The sequence below is a fragment of the Bison bison genome, unplaced genomic scaffold, assembly GCF_000754665.1.
Source record: "Bison bison bison isolate TAMUID 2011002044 unplaced genomic scaffold, Bison_UMD1.0 scf7180017864056, whole genome shotgun sequence".
NCBI lineage: Eukaryota > Metazoa > Chordata > Mammalia > Artiodactyla > Bovidae > Bison > Bison bison.
The window spans coordinates 1,030,552-1,049,046 of record NW_011494628.1 but is presented as its reverse complement, the minus strand read 5'-3'; the positions used below and the strand labels follow the sequence as shown (position 1 = coordinate 1,049,046).

Below are 18,495 nucleotides of genomic sequence, written 5' to 3'. Positions count from 1 at the left end.
TTTCTCAGCTATGAGGTGAAAATGTTAAAGGCAGGGTTTCTCAAGGGCAATCCCACTGCTCTATATTTCGTACTGGGTTATTCTTCGCTGGAGGGCACTGACCTGTGCACTGGAGGATGCTGGGCCTCATTCCTGGCCTCTCTGCACACAAGACGCCGTAACAGCCTCCAGCTGCAGCAACTAGCTATCTCCAGACACTGCCAAACATCCCAGGGCAGCAAAGAGCCCCGAGTGAAGAACCACTGCTTTAAGGCTTTCTAATGTATTAAGAGTTCATCCTTACTCAAAAAATTCACCATCTGGCTATCCATTACTAACAACCAAAAATGAAAAGGGCACTTACAAAAACATATTTGGGAATAGCAACAATTAATTATTTTGATTTTTAAACTGTAAGTATCAGTTGTGAAAAAATGCAGATTTCACAGTTTACATGAGTTCTAAATTTTGTACTTAAGCCTGAATATTTGATAGCAAAAGCATCTGCAAACATGATCTTTACAGATGCACACTACAATTCAACTCAATTAACAGTATCTTTAAAAGAGCAATTATTTATTATCTAAGAGACACCACCTTCTTTTATAAATAACAACAAATACCAGTAAATAACTTATATGTGAGGTAAGTACAGGCTGTCACAAATAGATCAATTCTCAGGGAAGCTAACATTTTAAAGGCAAAACCACATAAGGGTATCAACAAACGCACTGACTGTTATTTCTGCTACATTCTCAGTTTCCAAAGATAAATATTAAGTAAAGGCTCCTATTTTTCATTAATAAAAGGGAGTTTGTCTCAGCAAATAAGCATTAATGCCCCACATGACATCTCACATTCCTGAGCAGGTACTACATATAAGGCATATGAGTTATACTACATATAACTCATCTACCAAAACATCCCTGTGGCAGGCACTCTTTTCATCCCCATTTTACAGATGAGGAAAACCAGACACATCAGATGATAAACCCGACAGACATGAAATGAGTTCAGGGAGCCCAACTCCAAGGTCTTTAACTGCCTGCAGAAACTATCTTCTAAGTCAAGTCAAAAGCTCTTAAACTAGCACTAAAAACAGCAGCACACAAATGAACAAGTTTGCTGATATTCTTCCACCAGATTAAGTGAAAATAAGTTTCAATGTAATGCCACTTCATTTTAAGCTTTTCCCCTCTAACTACTTTTACTTTTAGAGCAAAAAAACTTTAATGAAAAAAAAGGGAGGGGGGCAAGTGGTTGGTGGATTCTCTCCCTTGAGCTCTCATGGTTTTTCTATACGGCTCCAAAAGGCACTTTTCACTTTGTATTCAAAGCCAACAGATCAAAATAACTGCTAAGTCACTGGCCCTCTGTTATGTTTCCATGTTACTTCCCTAACTAACTGTCTGAATTTGGCCAGAATAAAGATGATTTCTGTTGAGTTCCTGGCACAGAGAATATGCTCAGTGAAAAGCTGTCAAACAACTGAGATACAGATTCTGGAAAAGCTATCATCAAGCTGACTGTCGGCTTCAGGCTTGTTTCTGTTATTTGTATTATTTAAGACCCAGGTGGAGATTAGGCAGCATACCTCAGTGAGCAGGAAAGTCTGAGGGGACAGAAAGTCTAAGCCTGAGTTGTTCCACTTACTAGTCTGTCACCTCAGGCAACAATTTAACCCCTTTCAAGTTTCAGTTTCTGCATATGTTAAATGAGGAGAAAGTCAGATAATTTATAGAACTCAACGCCAGACGACCTAGAAGCAGATGCTTCTTCTAATACTCATACAAAGTTACTTAAGTCCTAAGTATGAGTGAAATGCTAAGTCTTACTCTGTTCCCTGATGGACAGGGAAGCCTGGTGTGCTGCAGTCCACAGGGTCACAAAGAGTCAGATACGACTGAGCAACTGAACTGAACTCTGTTCTAGTCCTTTTGACTTAACTGATTAAAAAAAAAAAAATGCTTCCTGGTTCTACAGCTTGGATTTCCTAGAGCATTCTCTCACACTCAGCTCTCCCTGACTAATCCCTAAATACCTGAAAATAGTCTCAGTTAAGATAATGAATATCTGAAGTAGTATTTCTTCATATACATTTATTCAGTAACTTGGAGACTCCAAATTTTCTAGTTTACTAACAGATGAATTCAATAAAAGAGGAAAGGATTTTACCTCTATTGTAACAGTTTGAATAAATGACCAACAGAACCAGCGTGGTCATGTTTTAATTGCCAGCCAGCCAGTGACTTTCTCATATATGGACACAGCAAGGGTGTCGTGTCTGATAAATTTTCTCTCCCTGACTCCTCTTCCAAAACCTAATTTCTCTCTTTTTTTTTTATATGGTAGGTGTATGGAAGCAAAATAACTTTGCAGCTTCTTTCTTCTCCATGTTTCGTCCTGAGTACCAATCTCAGGGTCATGTACAACAATCGTGATCTCTCTAATCCTCACCTAGAGGCAGCAGGGAAGTAGAAAGCTGAGACAGTTCACGTGTAGAAGGATTCTGGTGGTGGCTCTTTCATAGGACTAAGGGAAGGAATGGGAGAGCATAAGTTACCTCTAACATCTGCTGCCAAGACTCTGGGAGCCTAAAATCAAGTTTCCACAATGTTCAAAACCAGCAAACAAAAGCCCTGGTCTCTGATATAGGAGTAAACAAAACACATATGGCTTTGCAAAGAATTCTAAGAGGTATACTTACTCAGCGGGGAATCCAGCAGAAGTGGGGGAGGCAGAGGACTGTGCTACTTCACCATTAGCCCCCACTTTCCACTAAAGAACTTCGTAACAAAATTCCTTCTAGTAATCTATCAAACCATTCATGTTTATTTATTATTATTATTATTTTTGGTACTCTTTTAGTATGAAAAAGCAAGTAAATAATAAAGTTTCTGGGGCTCAACTTTTTCCTTTTAGCGGTGGAGAAACTTCAATATACAAAAGGAAATTTTATCAAGGGTAAAGACAGCAATGCTACAAGTGGAAGCAAGTTTTCTTCATATTTCATTACTTGGAGACATTTTCAACAGAATGAATCCATTAAAGAAAATAGAAACACTAACCTGTTTTGATACTTGTGTCCACAGTGTGAACATTCAAAATTCCAAGAAAAAGAGTATGTGAAGAGCTGTTCAATGTGGGGTTCTATTTTTAAGAGCAGGGGAAATGCAAACACAGGACTTTCCATATCACCTTGAAGAAGAAAAAGAAAAATTATTGCTCATAATGAACTGAAAAAAAATTACAAATTGTCTTTTCTCACTATATTCACAGTATGAATATATGGGAATATGTATATATGACAGAGTAAGTTATTCACAATTGGGCAAGAGAAGTTTTCGAAGCACTTTCTAAAAACGCTCATCATTTTAATTCTCACTCGCTATCTTCCATTTGTCTTGTTGACACTTATGAAAACACCTAAGACAAAGATACAGAAGACTCATACTGTCTCCTCAGATAAGCTTTTCTCAGGGAAAAAAAGAAATCCTCAGAACTGTGACAGTTCTAAAGCATCATAAAAACAAAGCAAAAATATGTAGATTTGTTTGGTACAGATGCTAAAAATAATATAACTGGAGAAACCCTGTAGGACAATAATTTCCAAGTTGGACAAAACCATGAAAAAAAGCCATTTCTACTCTGACTCTCTTGTTCTACAAACTGGTGAGGGCATGACGCACCAGGCTCACAGGACCAGACTCCTCAGCCACTACTCTTCTTAATCTTTTAACAATTAAACTTCAACAACTTTAAAACTAAAGAACATCTGAATTTTGTTGTCATTAAAACAAAAGCTGAACTGTGGATTCTGTCTTCCAATTTGGAGAGCAGCACGTTAGGAGGAGGACTTAGATTCTCCTCACATTCATCCTCCAATTGCTTTCCCTCCTTTCTATTCTCCAGGGAGCTTAGATGCTGCCTTACTGATTTGGCCCAAGGACCAATCCGAGCCCTGCCATCGACTCCCTCCCCCTGGGACTGCTTCACTTCCAACGTTCGCTTCTCCCCAACCCTGGAACTACAGTTGTCTGGAACGCAGTTGAGAGGAGTCATCTCGGTCAGCTGTATTGAGAGGCAGAATAGTGGATGTTCCTGCCTGAGAATCAGTGGTCTTAGGCACCACTCTATCAGTATCAGTGGTCACAAAAGTTATAGTCCCACTGCTATTTTTGTAAAAGAACAGAAATCCAAACAAAATACTTTTCATAAACAGAATAACAAATTAATCTCCTAAAAATGAACATCATATGCATAAAGAGTATGTAGTATAGCATGAGTTTGTAATTAGTTATCAGCCTTTACTTACTTACTCTGTTGAAACTAATATCAAGTGAAAAAGTAAATAATTTATATTGCATTATGACAACATAATCTTTAGCTCTAAAAAATTTATAGTTCTCAACAAACCAAACTATCACAAAAGAGCTCAAAACACAATTGAATAAGTTATATGACTACAAACCATTTTAGGTAATGTACATAGCTCCTAAATTTATCTTAATTATTTTTCCTTTGATTATCAATTTTAGGTGTCTAAAGCATCCTGTTAGAGAAACGTACAATACCAAAGCTTATTTCTAATTTTGATAACCTCCTGTCTAAATTAAGTGGTTTCTCTGTCTCTATTGCCTTAACCCGAACTCCTGCTCAACTACAGATCTTCCTCAACTCATGAAAGGGTTATGTTCCAATAAACCTATACATCATGGAAAATATCGTTAAGTTGAAAAGGCATTTAATCCTCCTAACCTACCAAATATCAAAGGTTAGCCCAATCTACCTTCAACATGCTCAAAACACTTAACATTAGCCTACTGTTGGGCAAAATCACTGAATACAACGTCTATTTTATAATAAAGTACTGGATATCTCATGCACTTTATTGAACACTACACTGAAAGTGAAAAGCACGATGCTGGACTGGATCTGGAATGGTTGTAAGCATATCAGTTGTTTACCCTTGTGATCGCACGGCTGGCTGGGAGCTGCAGCTCACTCCCACTGCCCAGCATCACAAGCGAGGATCATAGGGCTTATCACTAGTCTAGGAAAAGATCACAATTCAAAACTCAAAGCACAGTTTCTACTGATTGCATTTCTCTCTTTAACACCATTGTAAACGGGAAAAAATTTAAAAGTTGGACCACTGAAAGATGGAGACCGTCTGTACCTAGCTTGCATATTTCCCTGAAGTATCTTGTTCATCAGGATGCAAACTTTTCAGGGACTCCTTGCTGTCTAGCTATTCAGGTTTCCTCTTCTGTTACTGACTCATTAATGTGTCTGGCCACTTTTCTATCAAGTTTTTTCTTTTTTTTTTAAACTGATGTACAAGAATTCTTCATAAGATATCCTGGATATTATTTCTTTGTTCTATCTTTACACAGAGGTTTCAAACTTTGATGTTAACTGCAGTCACCAATCTCTAGTAAAATAGTGACCTATATTTTCTTCCAAAGTTTTACAATTCTGCTTTTCGTGTTTAGGTCTTTAAATATGTGAATACTGGAAGTTTCTTTCTAATTGTGCTGTGAAGAAGGGCTCTAATCCCACCCAAACCCTCTCCCCCACCAATCAGGAACCAACCATCACCATTAGGAAGAAACCAAACGGGGGTGGGGTTGGGGGGAGGCAGGCAGGTTTGGATCTGGACTTTCTATTCTGTTCTATTGGTCTGTCTATCCTGGTACACAACACTCAAAGACTAAATTACTCTCTGCTGCTGCTGCTGCTAAGTTGCCTCAGTCGTGTCTGGCTCTGTGCGACCCCCGAAGATGGCAGCCCACCAGGCTCCCCCGTCCCTGGGATTCTCCAGGCAAGAACACTGGAGTGGGTTGCCATTTCCTTCTCGAATGCATGAAAGTGAAAAGTGAAAGTGAAGTCGCTCAGTCGTGTCGGACTCTTAGCGACCCCATGGACTGCAGCCTACCAGGCTCCTCCGTCCATGGGACTCTCCAGGCAAGAGTACTGGAGTGGGGTGCCATTGCCTTCTCCAATTACTCTCTACACTTACAAAAATAAGTAGACACCATAAAATACTGGCTTTTTCCTTAAAAAAATAAAAAATACATATATACAATGAAGGAAAGGAAATATCAAATTGACGATAGCAGTTACCTTTGTGGTGAGGTAAGGAATAATTGGGAAAGAGTACAAAAAGGGTATTAGTTGTAATATTTCTTAAACTGTGAGGAGGGAGAGCAGAGAGGATAGCTTACAATGTGTTTTTTTAAAAACAGTAATGGGGATTCCCTGGTGGTCCAGTGGTTAATACTCTGAGCTCCCAATGGAGGGAGCATGGGTTCAATCCCCGGTTGGGAAACTAAGATCCCACATGCTGTGTGTCCAATAAATAAAATAAAACATTAAAAAAAAAAAAAAACCAGTAATGAAAATGATTAAGTGTCTTAAAATGTAATTAAGCTGATCTTAAAAATGTAACCAACATTCCAAGCCAGTATGGATTCTACTTCTCTTTCTTTAGTGGTTTAGAATACATGTCAATATTCAGAATGAGGACAAACACATTGTAAGATTCTAACGTGCTCCCAGAAGCAAATGTTAGGCTTCATTAGTAAGATCTTAAGCACTAACGTAGCCCCTCTCACTGCTGACTGAATAGTGCAGACACATTGAGAGGATGCTACTGCACAGGAAGAGCTACACGCCTGCCCAATTGCTATGAGTGCACAATTTTCAGACATCCCTTCTCTGTTATATAGAAATCCACATCCAAAGCAGCAGTAGAGCAAGACACAATCTTCCAAATATTTATAATGAGCAGGGGTAAGCAGGGTGTTGATTCAGACTGGGGAAGAAACCACTCTTTAAAATTCAACTGGGAACTGAAGTAGGGAACCTGAATAAAACATCTCAGGTCACTCTAGGAGGGAACTGATAGCCGCAAAATGCAACATGGGAGCCCCTCGGTCTACACTCTGGTGATCTTACAGACAAGACTCCTCTGGGATGACTCCCCCACCCAACAGATGAGTGGCTGGAGTAGTCTACTGGGGCAAACGACAGGGAAAGAAGCCAATGGTGTAATCCCTGAGTGCTGAGCTGGCTCTGAAAACTGCATCCACTCTGAAGGGATGGAACACATGCGTGCATATTTATATAAAACAACTCCATCCTTGAATGACTTAACCAGTGATACATTTCTACCCAGATTCTCCCTTCCAAGAATGTGATCATCCCAAGTAATAAAACAGTATTGTATTTCCTTATGATATAAGTATGTCTTTACAGTAGATGAATAATACAGTTAAATTCCACAAATTACTTACCTAATGTACATCTAAGCTGAGGTTGAAGTCTAATAAAAATTTCATCTCTGACTTCATTCAGACAGGTCTCTATCTTTGCAAATATTTCTGAAGGAAGCTTTTTACAATCTCCATCTAATAATAAAATATAGAACATTAGATTTCTCATCAACCTATATCTTTCCACAGACAATTAACACATTATCAAAAATGAAAGTTTCTCAGTCAACAAATTTTCCAGAGACAAAACGGAAAACTACAAAATTCCTTAATTCTTCTTGTCTTTGTAGTGTATCATGTGTTTATGTGCTTAGCCAACTCACTTGTGTCTCTTTGTGACCCCATGGACTGCAGCCCATCACGGGGTACTCATGGGATTCTCTAGGCAAGAATACTGGAGAGGGTAGCCAATTCCTTCTCCAGGGCATCTTCCTGACTAAGGAATCGAACCCAGGGTCTCCTGCATTGCAGGCAGATGCTTACCATCTGAGCCACCAGGGAAGTCCCATAGTATACCATACATTCCCTCAGTCTGTTTTAACAGCACAATATCGTTAGTACTGACTGCCTGGCTCAACATCATTCTGCCAGAGTAAAATCTCAGTGAAAGTTTTTCTCACCCAAATAATCACAGGCCTTGCTAAAGAGCTACATGTTAATATTCTGCCCATCTCTGAAACATCTGAGGCCGTTTCTTTCAATGCAATTGTTCCTTATGCTAAAATAACTTCTAATCAGTTAATCTTCTCTTTATAACTTTTACTGAACTTAACTAGATCACAGGAACAGATAAATTTATAAGGAGTCTTAATATTATGATTACTTCCAAACTAACATTTGGTATGTTTCCTTCATTCTACATCTTTTTTGGGGGGAGGGGAAGGAAGGAGGGCATGAAGGGATCTTCATTGACATCATCGAATTTTGTACAATTCCACATTCTGCTTTTTTTACACAAATGTGCTTCATTAAAAACTTTGCAGGCTAGTTATTACACTCCAACTGAACCATAGTTTTACTGGCCATTCCCTATCGCTGGACATTTAAGATTTTTCTCTTTATTTTACTATTATAAATAGTATTATAATGAACATCTTGGGGCACATACCTGACCATGTTTTTGACATTCTTTAGGGCAAAAGTCCTCAAAATTACTGACAGAAAACTAAGAAAATTAAGAAACTAAGATTAACTAAAATTATTTTGAGTAAAAGCCCCCATATGCACCTGATTCTAAGTACTCTTAGGCTACTAGATCTTTTCACTCAAATCTCTTACAAGTAAATAATTCATATAGCCTGATCACACACTACTTGTGTGTTTCACTATGAGAACATCTGGAGTCTCCTGTAATAAGAAGTGAGCACTGACCAGAATTTTTAGTATCTGATCACACTAGAAAAAAAGAGAAAACTTACAATCAACAGTAATGCAGCTGGAACAAATGTAATTACAACTATATTATAAAAACAATTATCTTGTAAAAGATGAATAAAATACTGAATAACCAAGGTCAAACTGCATAAAAGTAAGGATTCTCCCCTACCAGATACCAAGACCCAAAAGGCCATAATAATTTAAACAGCCTGGCACTGGTACAGCAACAGGAAAATATTCAAAGATGGGGAAACAATGTATAAAATTTATATAAAAGATTGCAAGATCAAAGTCAAGTTGAGTAAAGATGAGGATAGCAAGACCTAAAAAGCCCTAATAATTAACATAGTGTGGTACTGGTACAGAGACAAAGTGACTAAGAGAACAAAACTGAGTGCTAAGGAACTGCTTACACAGACTGTAATATGACAAAGGGGGCATGGCAGATCACCTGAGGAAAAAGGTGGAGCTAGAAAAACTGGCTATGCAATGGGAAAAAAAATGAACCCTTACCACACACCATACCCAATTACCTCTCACTGAACTAAGAATTTCAATGTAAAAAGCAAAGCCTCTGTGACTTCTCAGTGAAAACACAGGTGAATGACTTTCTCATCTTGGATAAAGGAAACATTTCTTTTTAAAGCCACAAACATTACTAGCTACAAAATGGAGATGAACAATTTCTGTACATCAAAAGACATCTTTAAAAAAGCAAAAGCACAAGATATAAACTGGGAGATGTAGCAAGCTATCTGACATAGATAAATAGAGCAACAAGGACGTATAAAAGCTCAAATCAGTAAGCACATGACAACAGAACAAACAGGTATAAGACACAAACAGGCTTCACAGAGGGAACAGAGGGTCAATCTATATAGGAAGAGCTATTCAATCTTTCTAAAATTGGGGAAAAGCAAATCAGGACCATTTTATATCATTCAAATAGCAAAAATCTCCAAGTGTGAAAATAGCCAAGGGAAGAAATATGGACGAGGAAGATCTCATCTACATTGCTAATGGGAGTACACACTGGTACAACCACTCTAGAAAACCATCAGCCTTTATCCATTCTGTGTGACAGAGTCTATCCTAAGGTAGATCCAAGGGAAACAAACTCCTGGGCCCCGAGAGATTGGCCTAAAAACAGTCACAGCAGCAGTATTTATGATGGCAAGAATCAACCCAATGATAGATGAATAAATGCACTGCTATACTTACAAACTGGTATTTTGACAAACTGGAAATATTATACAGCAATTAAAATTGGTGAGCCACAGATACAAGCAGCTTTACAGATAAATCTTTATAGGAAAAAAAAAAGGTCCCAGAAAAAATATACTGTATATTTTTTTTTATAAAGTTCAAAACATTAAATTAGGCAATACATTACTTAGCCATATATATGTAGGAAGAACTATTTATTTTTTATTTTTAGGAAGAACTATTTAAAAAGAAGAAATGATAAAACACATTTTAGGATAATGATTACCTTCGGGGGAGTAGAGGATGGCATGGGGAGGAACACAAAGGTATATGTAAATCACTGCAAATATTTTATCTTGGGTTGGAGGTGGTTCCTGGGTATCCTATTTCATGAGAAAATAAAAATATATCCCTCACTATGAAGTGATTTTTGGAGAGTTGTGGGATTATGGGTGATCTATTTACTTCTTTATTCCACTTTACAGCAACTCAAAAACTTACAAAGTTTTACTGTGATGGACTCTATGTCGATCACCATTGACCAACAGATAAGATTTAACCACAGACTCCTTACTGTTAGTTTTTGAAAAAGACTGCCTTTTGGGCAGTCATGATAACACAACTGGTATTATCTCAAGCTTCATGATATGTCCCTTTGGTCCCTGCTCCCAGGTCTCGACACAGAACAATGGGTACTAATGGCATCTTTTTCATGCGCTATGAGACAAGTTCAATATTAGTCTCTCTAAAAATTAAAGAGAAATAAAATGTTATTACTAACCTTTAACTCCATCCAGCTGACTGGTGTGCAGAAGCTTATTGGCTTCACTATACCTGGTAAACAACCGCCCGAACACGGACTCCTCTTTGGACCGCAGGTCGGTCACAGTGCTTTTCAGCCCTTCCAAGTGCACCAGTGCTGACAGGATACAGTCTAACCAACACAGAGCATGTGCATTTTTCCACTGCACACATGAAGTCTGGCACAATGAGGTATGTTTGCTCTCCAGTGGCTTTTCCAGTTCAGATGTGCACCTTTCATTTTGAGGGCAAGTTCCTTCAGTTCCAGAAACATCAACCATGGGAGCATCTTCCTCAGAAGCCATGTCAACAGTATCAGCTTCCAAAGCCTCATTCTGCTCCCAGCAATCAGCTGTCCTAACTGGATTCTGCTGTCCACTGTACAGTGAACCAGGTAAGTCTGGTGAGGTTCCATCATATTCTCCTCCATTATGGTTACTGTTCAAAACTTGTTCACTGTCAATGCCTCGATGATTTTTAGTCTTTTTGGAACCTGCTAAAAGAGGTGAATCTTCACAGTTGGTTTCCAAGATCTTTCTTTTTTGAGACTTATTTGGAGTGTGACAATCTTGCAAACCCGGAGAAAATAAGTTATTAAGTGATTTAGAGCCCAAAGGATAGATGCACTAGAAAGAAAAAATAAAAATTCAAATAAGCTCAAGCTTTACTTTACCATTTCTATGTTATGAAAAATATGTATAAAATGTTAGCATTAATTTGATATGAGACAGTATATAATATTATCAATCTAAATTTGAAGGAACAAGGATAAACAACTAATCAAAAATTTAGTCCTCAAAAGAGTAATTTTTTCCTAGTTAATTTGAATAGTCAAGGGTTTAATCTAAGCTACACCAGAGTAAGCTAACAAGGAAAACATACATATTTTTGCTTTAACAAAGAATCCAATGTTGAATGAATTAAAAATTCTAAAATTCTATGATAAGTGTACTAGTCTTTTGGGGATAGGTATACTGCATGGCATTAAAAACTAGAAGAGTAGTTTCAATGTAAAAAGTTGCCAAGAGTAATATCTATGTTACATAGTTTTGAAACTATTAACCAGAGAGCACATCAGTGGACCAATTTTACAACCACACGGGGTCTCAGAATCAAATTGGCTGAATTTTAATGACTTTACCATGCATGAACACAATTTCAGCCAAATAGCAAAAGTGTAAACAAATCACTAAAATAACCAAAGAATTTTCCCTAAGCTTGAACACCAGCAAAACATTTTATAAGATAAATGCAAGAAATCTACATCCTGTGTGCCTTCACTTAAAACATGCCTTCTTCTATACAGGTATGGTAGACAGCCATCTCAGTGGCCTCTAGTGAACTAAAGAACTATTATATCTCCAGGTAGTCAGGCCCTAGGGTCAGCCCCCTGCCACAGCCTCAGGCTTGGCCACGTGACTAGCTGTGATGGGACACGAACAACCAGGATGCACACGGAGGCCTGAAGCACTGGCTGACTGGACTTGCCCTCTCACAGCCCTCTTTCTGGAAGATACTTTCTTAGTTCTGGCTATTGCACTCTAAGGATCCCAATTAGCCTATGGAGAGATCCTTGTGGAAAAGAAGTGAGATTCTTGCTGACTACCCGAGTTGAGTTCCCAGTTGGGAGAGGGCATCCACAGCCTGCCACACAGACTAAATTTAGCTGTACTAGCCAACAAAACGGGAAGTGTAAGAATGGCCTTGACAACCCACAGAATCATGAGCGAAGCCATTAAGTCACTTTGTCACTAAGTTTTGAGATGGTTCATTTTACAGCAACAACTAACTGAAATGCACTTAGAAAGAAAGAAAGAAAGAAAGAAAGATGTCCGACTCTTATGATCCCATGAACTGTAGTCTGCCAGGTTCCTCCATTCATGGGATTCTCTAGGCAAGAATACTGGAGTGGATTGCCATTTCCTTCTCCAGGGGAACTTCCTGACCCAGGAATTGAACCCAGGTCTCCTGCACTGCAGGCAGATGCTTTACTGACTGAGCTACACGGGAAACCTGAAATGCACTAAATCCTCCATTTTAAAATACAGCATCTTCTAAAACGAAGATCATGGCATCTGGTCCCACCACTTCATGGGAAATAGATGGGGAAACAGTGGAAACAGTGTCAGACTTTATTTTTCTGGGATCCAAAATCACTATAGATGGTTGACTGCAGCCATGAAATTAAAAGACGCTTCCTCCTTGAAAGGAAAGTTATGACCAACCTAGATAGCATATTCAAAAGCAGAGACATTACTTTGCCAACAAAGGTTCGTCTAGTCAAGGCTATGGTTTTTCCAGTGGTCATGTATGGATGTGAGAGTTGGACTGTGAAGAAGCTGAGCGCCAAAGAATTGATGCTTTTGAACTGTGGTGTTGGAGAAGTTGGAGAAGACTCTTGAGAGTCCCTTGGACTGCAAGGAGATCCAACCAGTCCATTCTGAAGGAGATCAGCCCTGGGATTTCTTTGGAGGGAATGATGCTAAAGCTGAAACTCCAGTGCTTTGGCCACCTCATGCGAAGAGTTGACTCATTGGAAAAGACTCTGATGCTGGGAGGGATTGGGGGCAGGAGGAGAAGGGGACGACAGAGGATGAGATGGCTGGATGGCATCACTGACTCGATGGACGTGAGTCTGAGTGAACTCCGGGAGTTGGTGATGGAGAGGGAGGCCTGGCGTGCTGTGATTCACGGGGTCACAAAGAGTCGGACATGACTGAGCGACTGATCTGATCTGATCTGATACAAGTGAACACTACATTCCCAATATTGCACTTATTTAGAAATTCTTTAGTTTAACAGGACAAGTTCTTCATTTTTCCATTACTAACTAGATGCGCAGTCACCATCAACAACTTGATCCTCAACTTTTACACCCTGAGATTATTTCCTTAATCCTACCACATGTCAGATGATATAGAACACTTTAAAATCAATAGCGGTAATTTTGTATTCAAAAAGTTGTCCAAAGCAATTGAAAGCAAGACCCTGAAGAGATATTTGCACACCCATACTTTTACTACAACATTATTCACAATAGCCAAGAAGTAGAAGCAAACCAAATGTCCATGTACAAACAAGTGGATAAAGAAAATGTGGTATATACATATTAACACAGTAGAACGTTATGCAGCCTTAAAAAAGGGAACTCCTGTCATATGGTACAATGTGGATAAACTTTGAGGTCATTACACTAAGCAAAATCACAAAAAGACAAATACTGTATGATTCCACTTATATGAGGTACCTAGAGATTAGTCACATTCATAGACAAATTAGAATAGTAGTTGCCAGGGCTACAGGGAGAAGTTGTTATTCAACAGTACAGAATTTCAGTTTTGCAAGATGAAGAAGTTCTAGAGTTCTTAAGTACATAACATTTAGAGGTTAATAACTTTCTCAGTGAGTCCCAAAGTTAATAAACCAACAGATAACAGTGACAACATCTAAAGGACTCCCAAAAGGTTTAAAAAAAAAATCTTGAAATATATCCCCTCCTCTAACAAGTCTTAACATCTTCATGTAATAACTCAGGAAACTGAATGGAAAAATAACAGAGAATATTTAAAATTGCATACCAGACAGATCTAGACTTTGATTATCTACATATTAAAAAACATACAGTCTAAAAACTACAAAATGAGCGCAAATTTAAACAGTGAAGAAAAAAGCAAAAGGCTAAAACTTTGATACCATCTAAGATTAATACTTTACCTGCAGATCCTCACACAAAAAGACAGATTCTTGAAAACTAATTCGGTAAGTCTTTAAGGCTTTTAACTTTCCCTTCGCCCTACAAGCAGGGCAATATCCATCTGACAAAACTTTCGCTGAATCATAATTCTAAAAGAGAAAAAAAGTAAATTAGACACTCACAGATTTTATCAAATTACAAAAAGTTAAATGTAAAAGTAACCAGAACATTTTAAAATAATTTTCACCTAGAAGCATCCTGGCAAGATATCTTAAAAGACAGCAAATAAAAGAAATCCATACAGGCTTTAATACAGCTATTATTCCAAAAAGAATATATTCTAGTTTTAAATATTAAAGTAGGTGTTAAGAATAGCATTAGTTTTATTTGCAAGAGAAAAAGTAACGTCAGTTACCACTGAAAATATGTTTGATATATTCAAACAGTAAACCATAAGGTCTATGTTTTCTACTTTCACATATCAAAGAAACAGAGAGGTAAACAGAAACAGTCTTTCGCCATTACTGTAAGATTTCCGTGGAAGATACAATTTTTTAGAAATTAATTGGTAAAATTAAAACCAAATTTAAGTCTCAAAAACAGGAGGGAAAAAACCAACTTTGCACTGAGGCAAAAAATAAGTGCACTAACTTTTCCCAAGTACCCCACCATGTGGAGTGAAGAGTTCCCTATATCAGGCCCTGGTCCAACCATTGGCAAACCATTTCCACTCTTCGGGGAATCCGTCATTCCGAGTCATTGGCTAATTTATGTCCCTTGAAACATGTCAATAGCACTAAGGATTTCTCAATGAACCCTGGAAAAAAAAAAGTCAATAGACAATTAAACAAAAATCCTATTTACTCTGAAAAAGAGCTATGCTATTTTAGAAGATGGATATACATTAAGTATATTTTGAGAACTATATACCCTAGGTTAAACAGATTCTAAAATTGTTATTTTGAAGTGAAAGCAAAATACCTAAATTTATTTATAAATCTAGCAAATTTGTGGGAAGAGGGCATAAACCAGCAATAGGACCAGTCTTCGTAGTAGACTCATTTAAAAGGAAACACCAAAACTTGTAATAGAGTTAGCTATTAGTTAACTACATTGACCAGAGTTTGAAAACCTAAGTTTTTAGTCTATATACAATTTAAAACAAATATATAAACATTATATTAAGAAAGTACTTTACAAAACCTAGATCCATTGTGCTATTACCTTACAAGGTAAAAAGAACCCCCTACATTCCTACTGCTTTCAATTATCAAGAATATAGCACCAGCTGAGAACAGTGCCACTTCTTAAAAGCTGACAATAATGTACTTTACATTAAATAATTTGTAACAGAACAAAAATATAAACACTGTCATAGTACAAATTACACATGTAACAAGTGTTTTTTGAGTGTAGTCCCCTAGAGTAGAATCACATTCAGTCAAGTCAAAATTATGAGACTGGAACTCAGTGTAAGGTGAAGTAATTGTTAACAGTAGTTTAAAATACAAGGAAAACTAGATAAAGGAGAACTCTGAGCAGAGTGAATCACCACTTCACAGAGATTTGTAGAACACTTGGAAGAAAAGTTTTTCCAAAATCTAGGAATCCATGATTCTTATGACAACCACCTCCTGGGAAACTGCGGCTCACAGATTCACTTTAGAAACTAGTTATGCTATTCTGTTTCAGAGGAATATACTTTACACAGCTTTCAAGCCAAGGAATAATTCCAAAAATAAAAATGCTCTTTAGAAAAACATCAGTGAATCTCATGTTGCTATTCCTCAAGAAACATTCATAAGCAGGATTTCTCAACCACAAGATTACAGACATCATATACCAGATCAATTTGTTGTGGAGGCTGTCCTGTGGGTTAAGGGGATGTTCAGCAGCATCACTGACCTCTAACTGCTAGATATCAACAACACCCACCCCTCACTTGTAACCTTATCTCCAGATGTTGCCAAATGTCTGTCAAATGTTGCCAACCTGGGGGGTGGGGTTGGGGGTAGGGGGCCAAATTCAGTCCACTGAGTATCACTGCCAAAAGGGTAAAAAAACAAGTTTAGTGCTTTTTCCTTTTAAGTTCCTCAGGGACAACACCAATTTGTTAACTCTGGCTGGTTCTGTTTATAACCTACTCACAGAAGGGAACTATACAGGAAGAGTCAAACTTCTAGGATTCAAGAGTGGCTAAAAGCACGGGCTTTAGGTTCAAAACTGTATTTGGAAAATTAGATGATTCTAAGAATTAAATGCAATGCGTGTAAAATGTTTAGCACCTGACACACAGCAAATTTTAACTACTATTTAGTGCTATTTTATACATTATGCAGAAAATAGGCAGCATAGCTTGGATCATTCTGCAGTATTCTCAAAAAAAAAAAAAAAAGGCTGGTAAGCCATGTATCTGGAACAAATCTTCCTTGTTGAAAATTTCCATCTGCCTGAGGGATTAAGGAAACTTTTCTGGCTGGTTCTCTCTCTCTCTCTACTAAAGTAAAACATGGTAAGAATTCAAATTTGCTCTCCTGATCCTATCATCCAAGAATTTCAATGGTAAAACAGGTAGGTTGGTGGTTGAAATCCTGAATATGCAAAAGCCCCAAAAGAAAATTCGCTAAAAAAACAAAAAACAAAAAAAAACCAGAGGTAGGCTATTCAAGTCTTTCAAATACAACTTACTTGGTCCTAGATAGGAAACCCTGGGGTAGTTCTTACAACTCAATTTATCCCTGAATGACTGGCCTCATTGTCCTCTCTTCAAAAAACCACCTGCTCCTGCTCCTTTTGCTTCTATTTATCCTAGACTTTGGCACCTCTATGCTTACAAACACACATACTAGAAAATTTGAGTGCTTCTCTAGTCAAAGTCATCAAATTCTGTGGACAGTTCTTTGGAAGCATCTCAAACCCCTTCTGTCTTCATCTCCATCTCCACTCCTTATCACTGCCAAAGTGATGCTTTTATTAAAGAAAAACAAGTCTGAGTCTGTCGCTGCTCAGCTTAAAATCAAGTAATGATTCCAGTCTGATTACAGTAAAGTCCAGACAGCTCCGTGCGTGTGTGTTCAATCGCTCAGGGTTACCTGAGGGCAATGCTAAGACCTAAATACCACGACACTGTGAGACCACTGGCTTTCCAGTCTTACCGTCTACTCCACTTCACCCTCCGCGTTTTTTTTTTTCTGAGCCGCTCCCCACCCCCACCCCCACCCTTTTCATTACTTCTGTGAGCCACTGACGCTCCAGAAGCCCATATGTCAAGTACTAACTCAGCACGGACCCAATTACAGCATCAAAGCGTCAAGTTGGCCCTGGGGCTAGCGAAAGCAGCAATTAAGCTGAAGTCACAGCCCAGTGCAAAATGGGGAAACCCAGAGAACCAACTGCTCGAAGAAGGCCTTACACCCGTTTAAGCTTTCCCTCCAAGGAAGGGGGCTCGGCACGCAAGCTGTCAAAGGTGAGGCCACACAGACTTGAAGCCGAGGGCTAGGGCTGGCTTTCGGCACCCAGCCCTGTCTGGTACCCAAGCCAGCCGTCCCGAATCACAGACCAGGAGACGTCAGTTTCAAAACCCAACCTTGGAAACCCGAGGAGACCAGGGTTCCGTTAATTCACGCTCCTTATGAAGCGGGGAGGCGGGCGGGGGGGGTACGGTGAGGGGAACCTCTGGTTTCTCTTCAGCATTTACCTCTCTGAGTCCAAGCGAATGAATCTGGTACTCTATTCTAACACCTTATTCACCAAGCCTTTCCCCCTCCCAGCCTAGCCCCTCCTTTCAACCAGCAGAGTACCCCCAAAGATCACCCCAGCTCCATCCGCTTTTCCTATTTCAGAAGCTGAAGGAAGCTACTCCGTCTTTTCTCTTACCTGCCGCCGGCTCGGTCGTTCCTCGCGTCCGGGTCGCTCGGAACTCCCGTTCCAACTGGAGCTCCCACGCCAGAGCGCGACGTTCAACCCACGTTCTCCTCGGCCCGCTCCTCCCCCCGAGCCCCTCCGCTAGAAAAGCAGCTTCCGGTTTGAGTCCCCGGAGAAACACTTCCCCTTCCGGCTCTGCGTGGGGGCCCTGAAAGGGCGTCTGCCGGGCAGGGAAGGCGAAGACGGGAGCACTTCCGGTGGGCATCCGCAGAGAGGCGTGGCTTTCCGCTCGGCCGC

General features: G+C 39.1%; 1 protein-coding gene across 3 annotated transcripts in view; it reads right to left on the bottom strand.

Annotated features, from left to right (window-relative positions):
- USPL1 (ubiquitin specific peptidase like 1) overlaps positions 1-18,430 on the bottom strand; it is a 28,364-nt gene extending 9,934 nt beyond the window's left edge. Inside the window, exons 1-7 of one of the 3 annotated variants that reach the window (XM_010835904.1) lie at positions 18,211-18,429; positions 14,986-15,151; positions 14,355-14,483; positions 10,621-11,266; positions 7,278-7,391; positions 3,048-3,177; positions 2,437-2,511 (exon numbers count right to left, since the gene is read on the bottom strand). In XM_010835904.1, coding sequence (XP_010834206.1) covers positions 2,472-2,511; positions 3,048-3,177; positions 7,278-7,391; positions 10,621-11,266; positions 14,355-14,483; positions 14,986-15,084 — 1,158 coding nt within the window. In that variant the 5' untranslated portion in view covers positions 15,085-15,151; positions 18,211-18,429 and the 3' untranslated portion in view covers positions 2,437-2,471. Of the gene's footprint in view, positions 1-2,436; positions 2,512-3,047; positions 3,178-7,277; positions 7,392-10,620; positions 11,267-14,354; positions 14,484-14,985; positions 15,152-18,210 lie in introns of all 3 variants that reach the window. The other 2 variants (XM_010835901.1, XM_010835902.1) reach the window with 2 other exon arrangements.
- Positions 18,431-18,495: the final 65 nt, after the last annotated feature.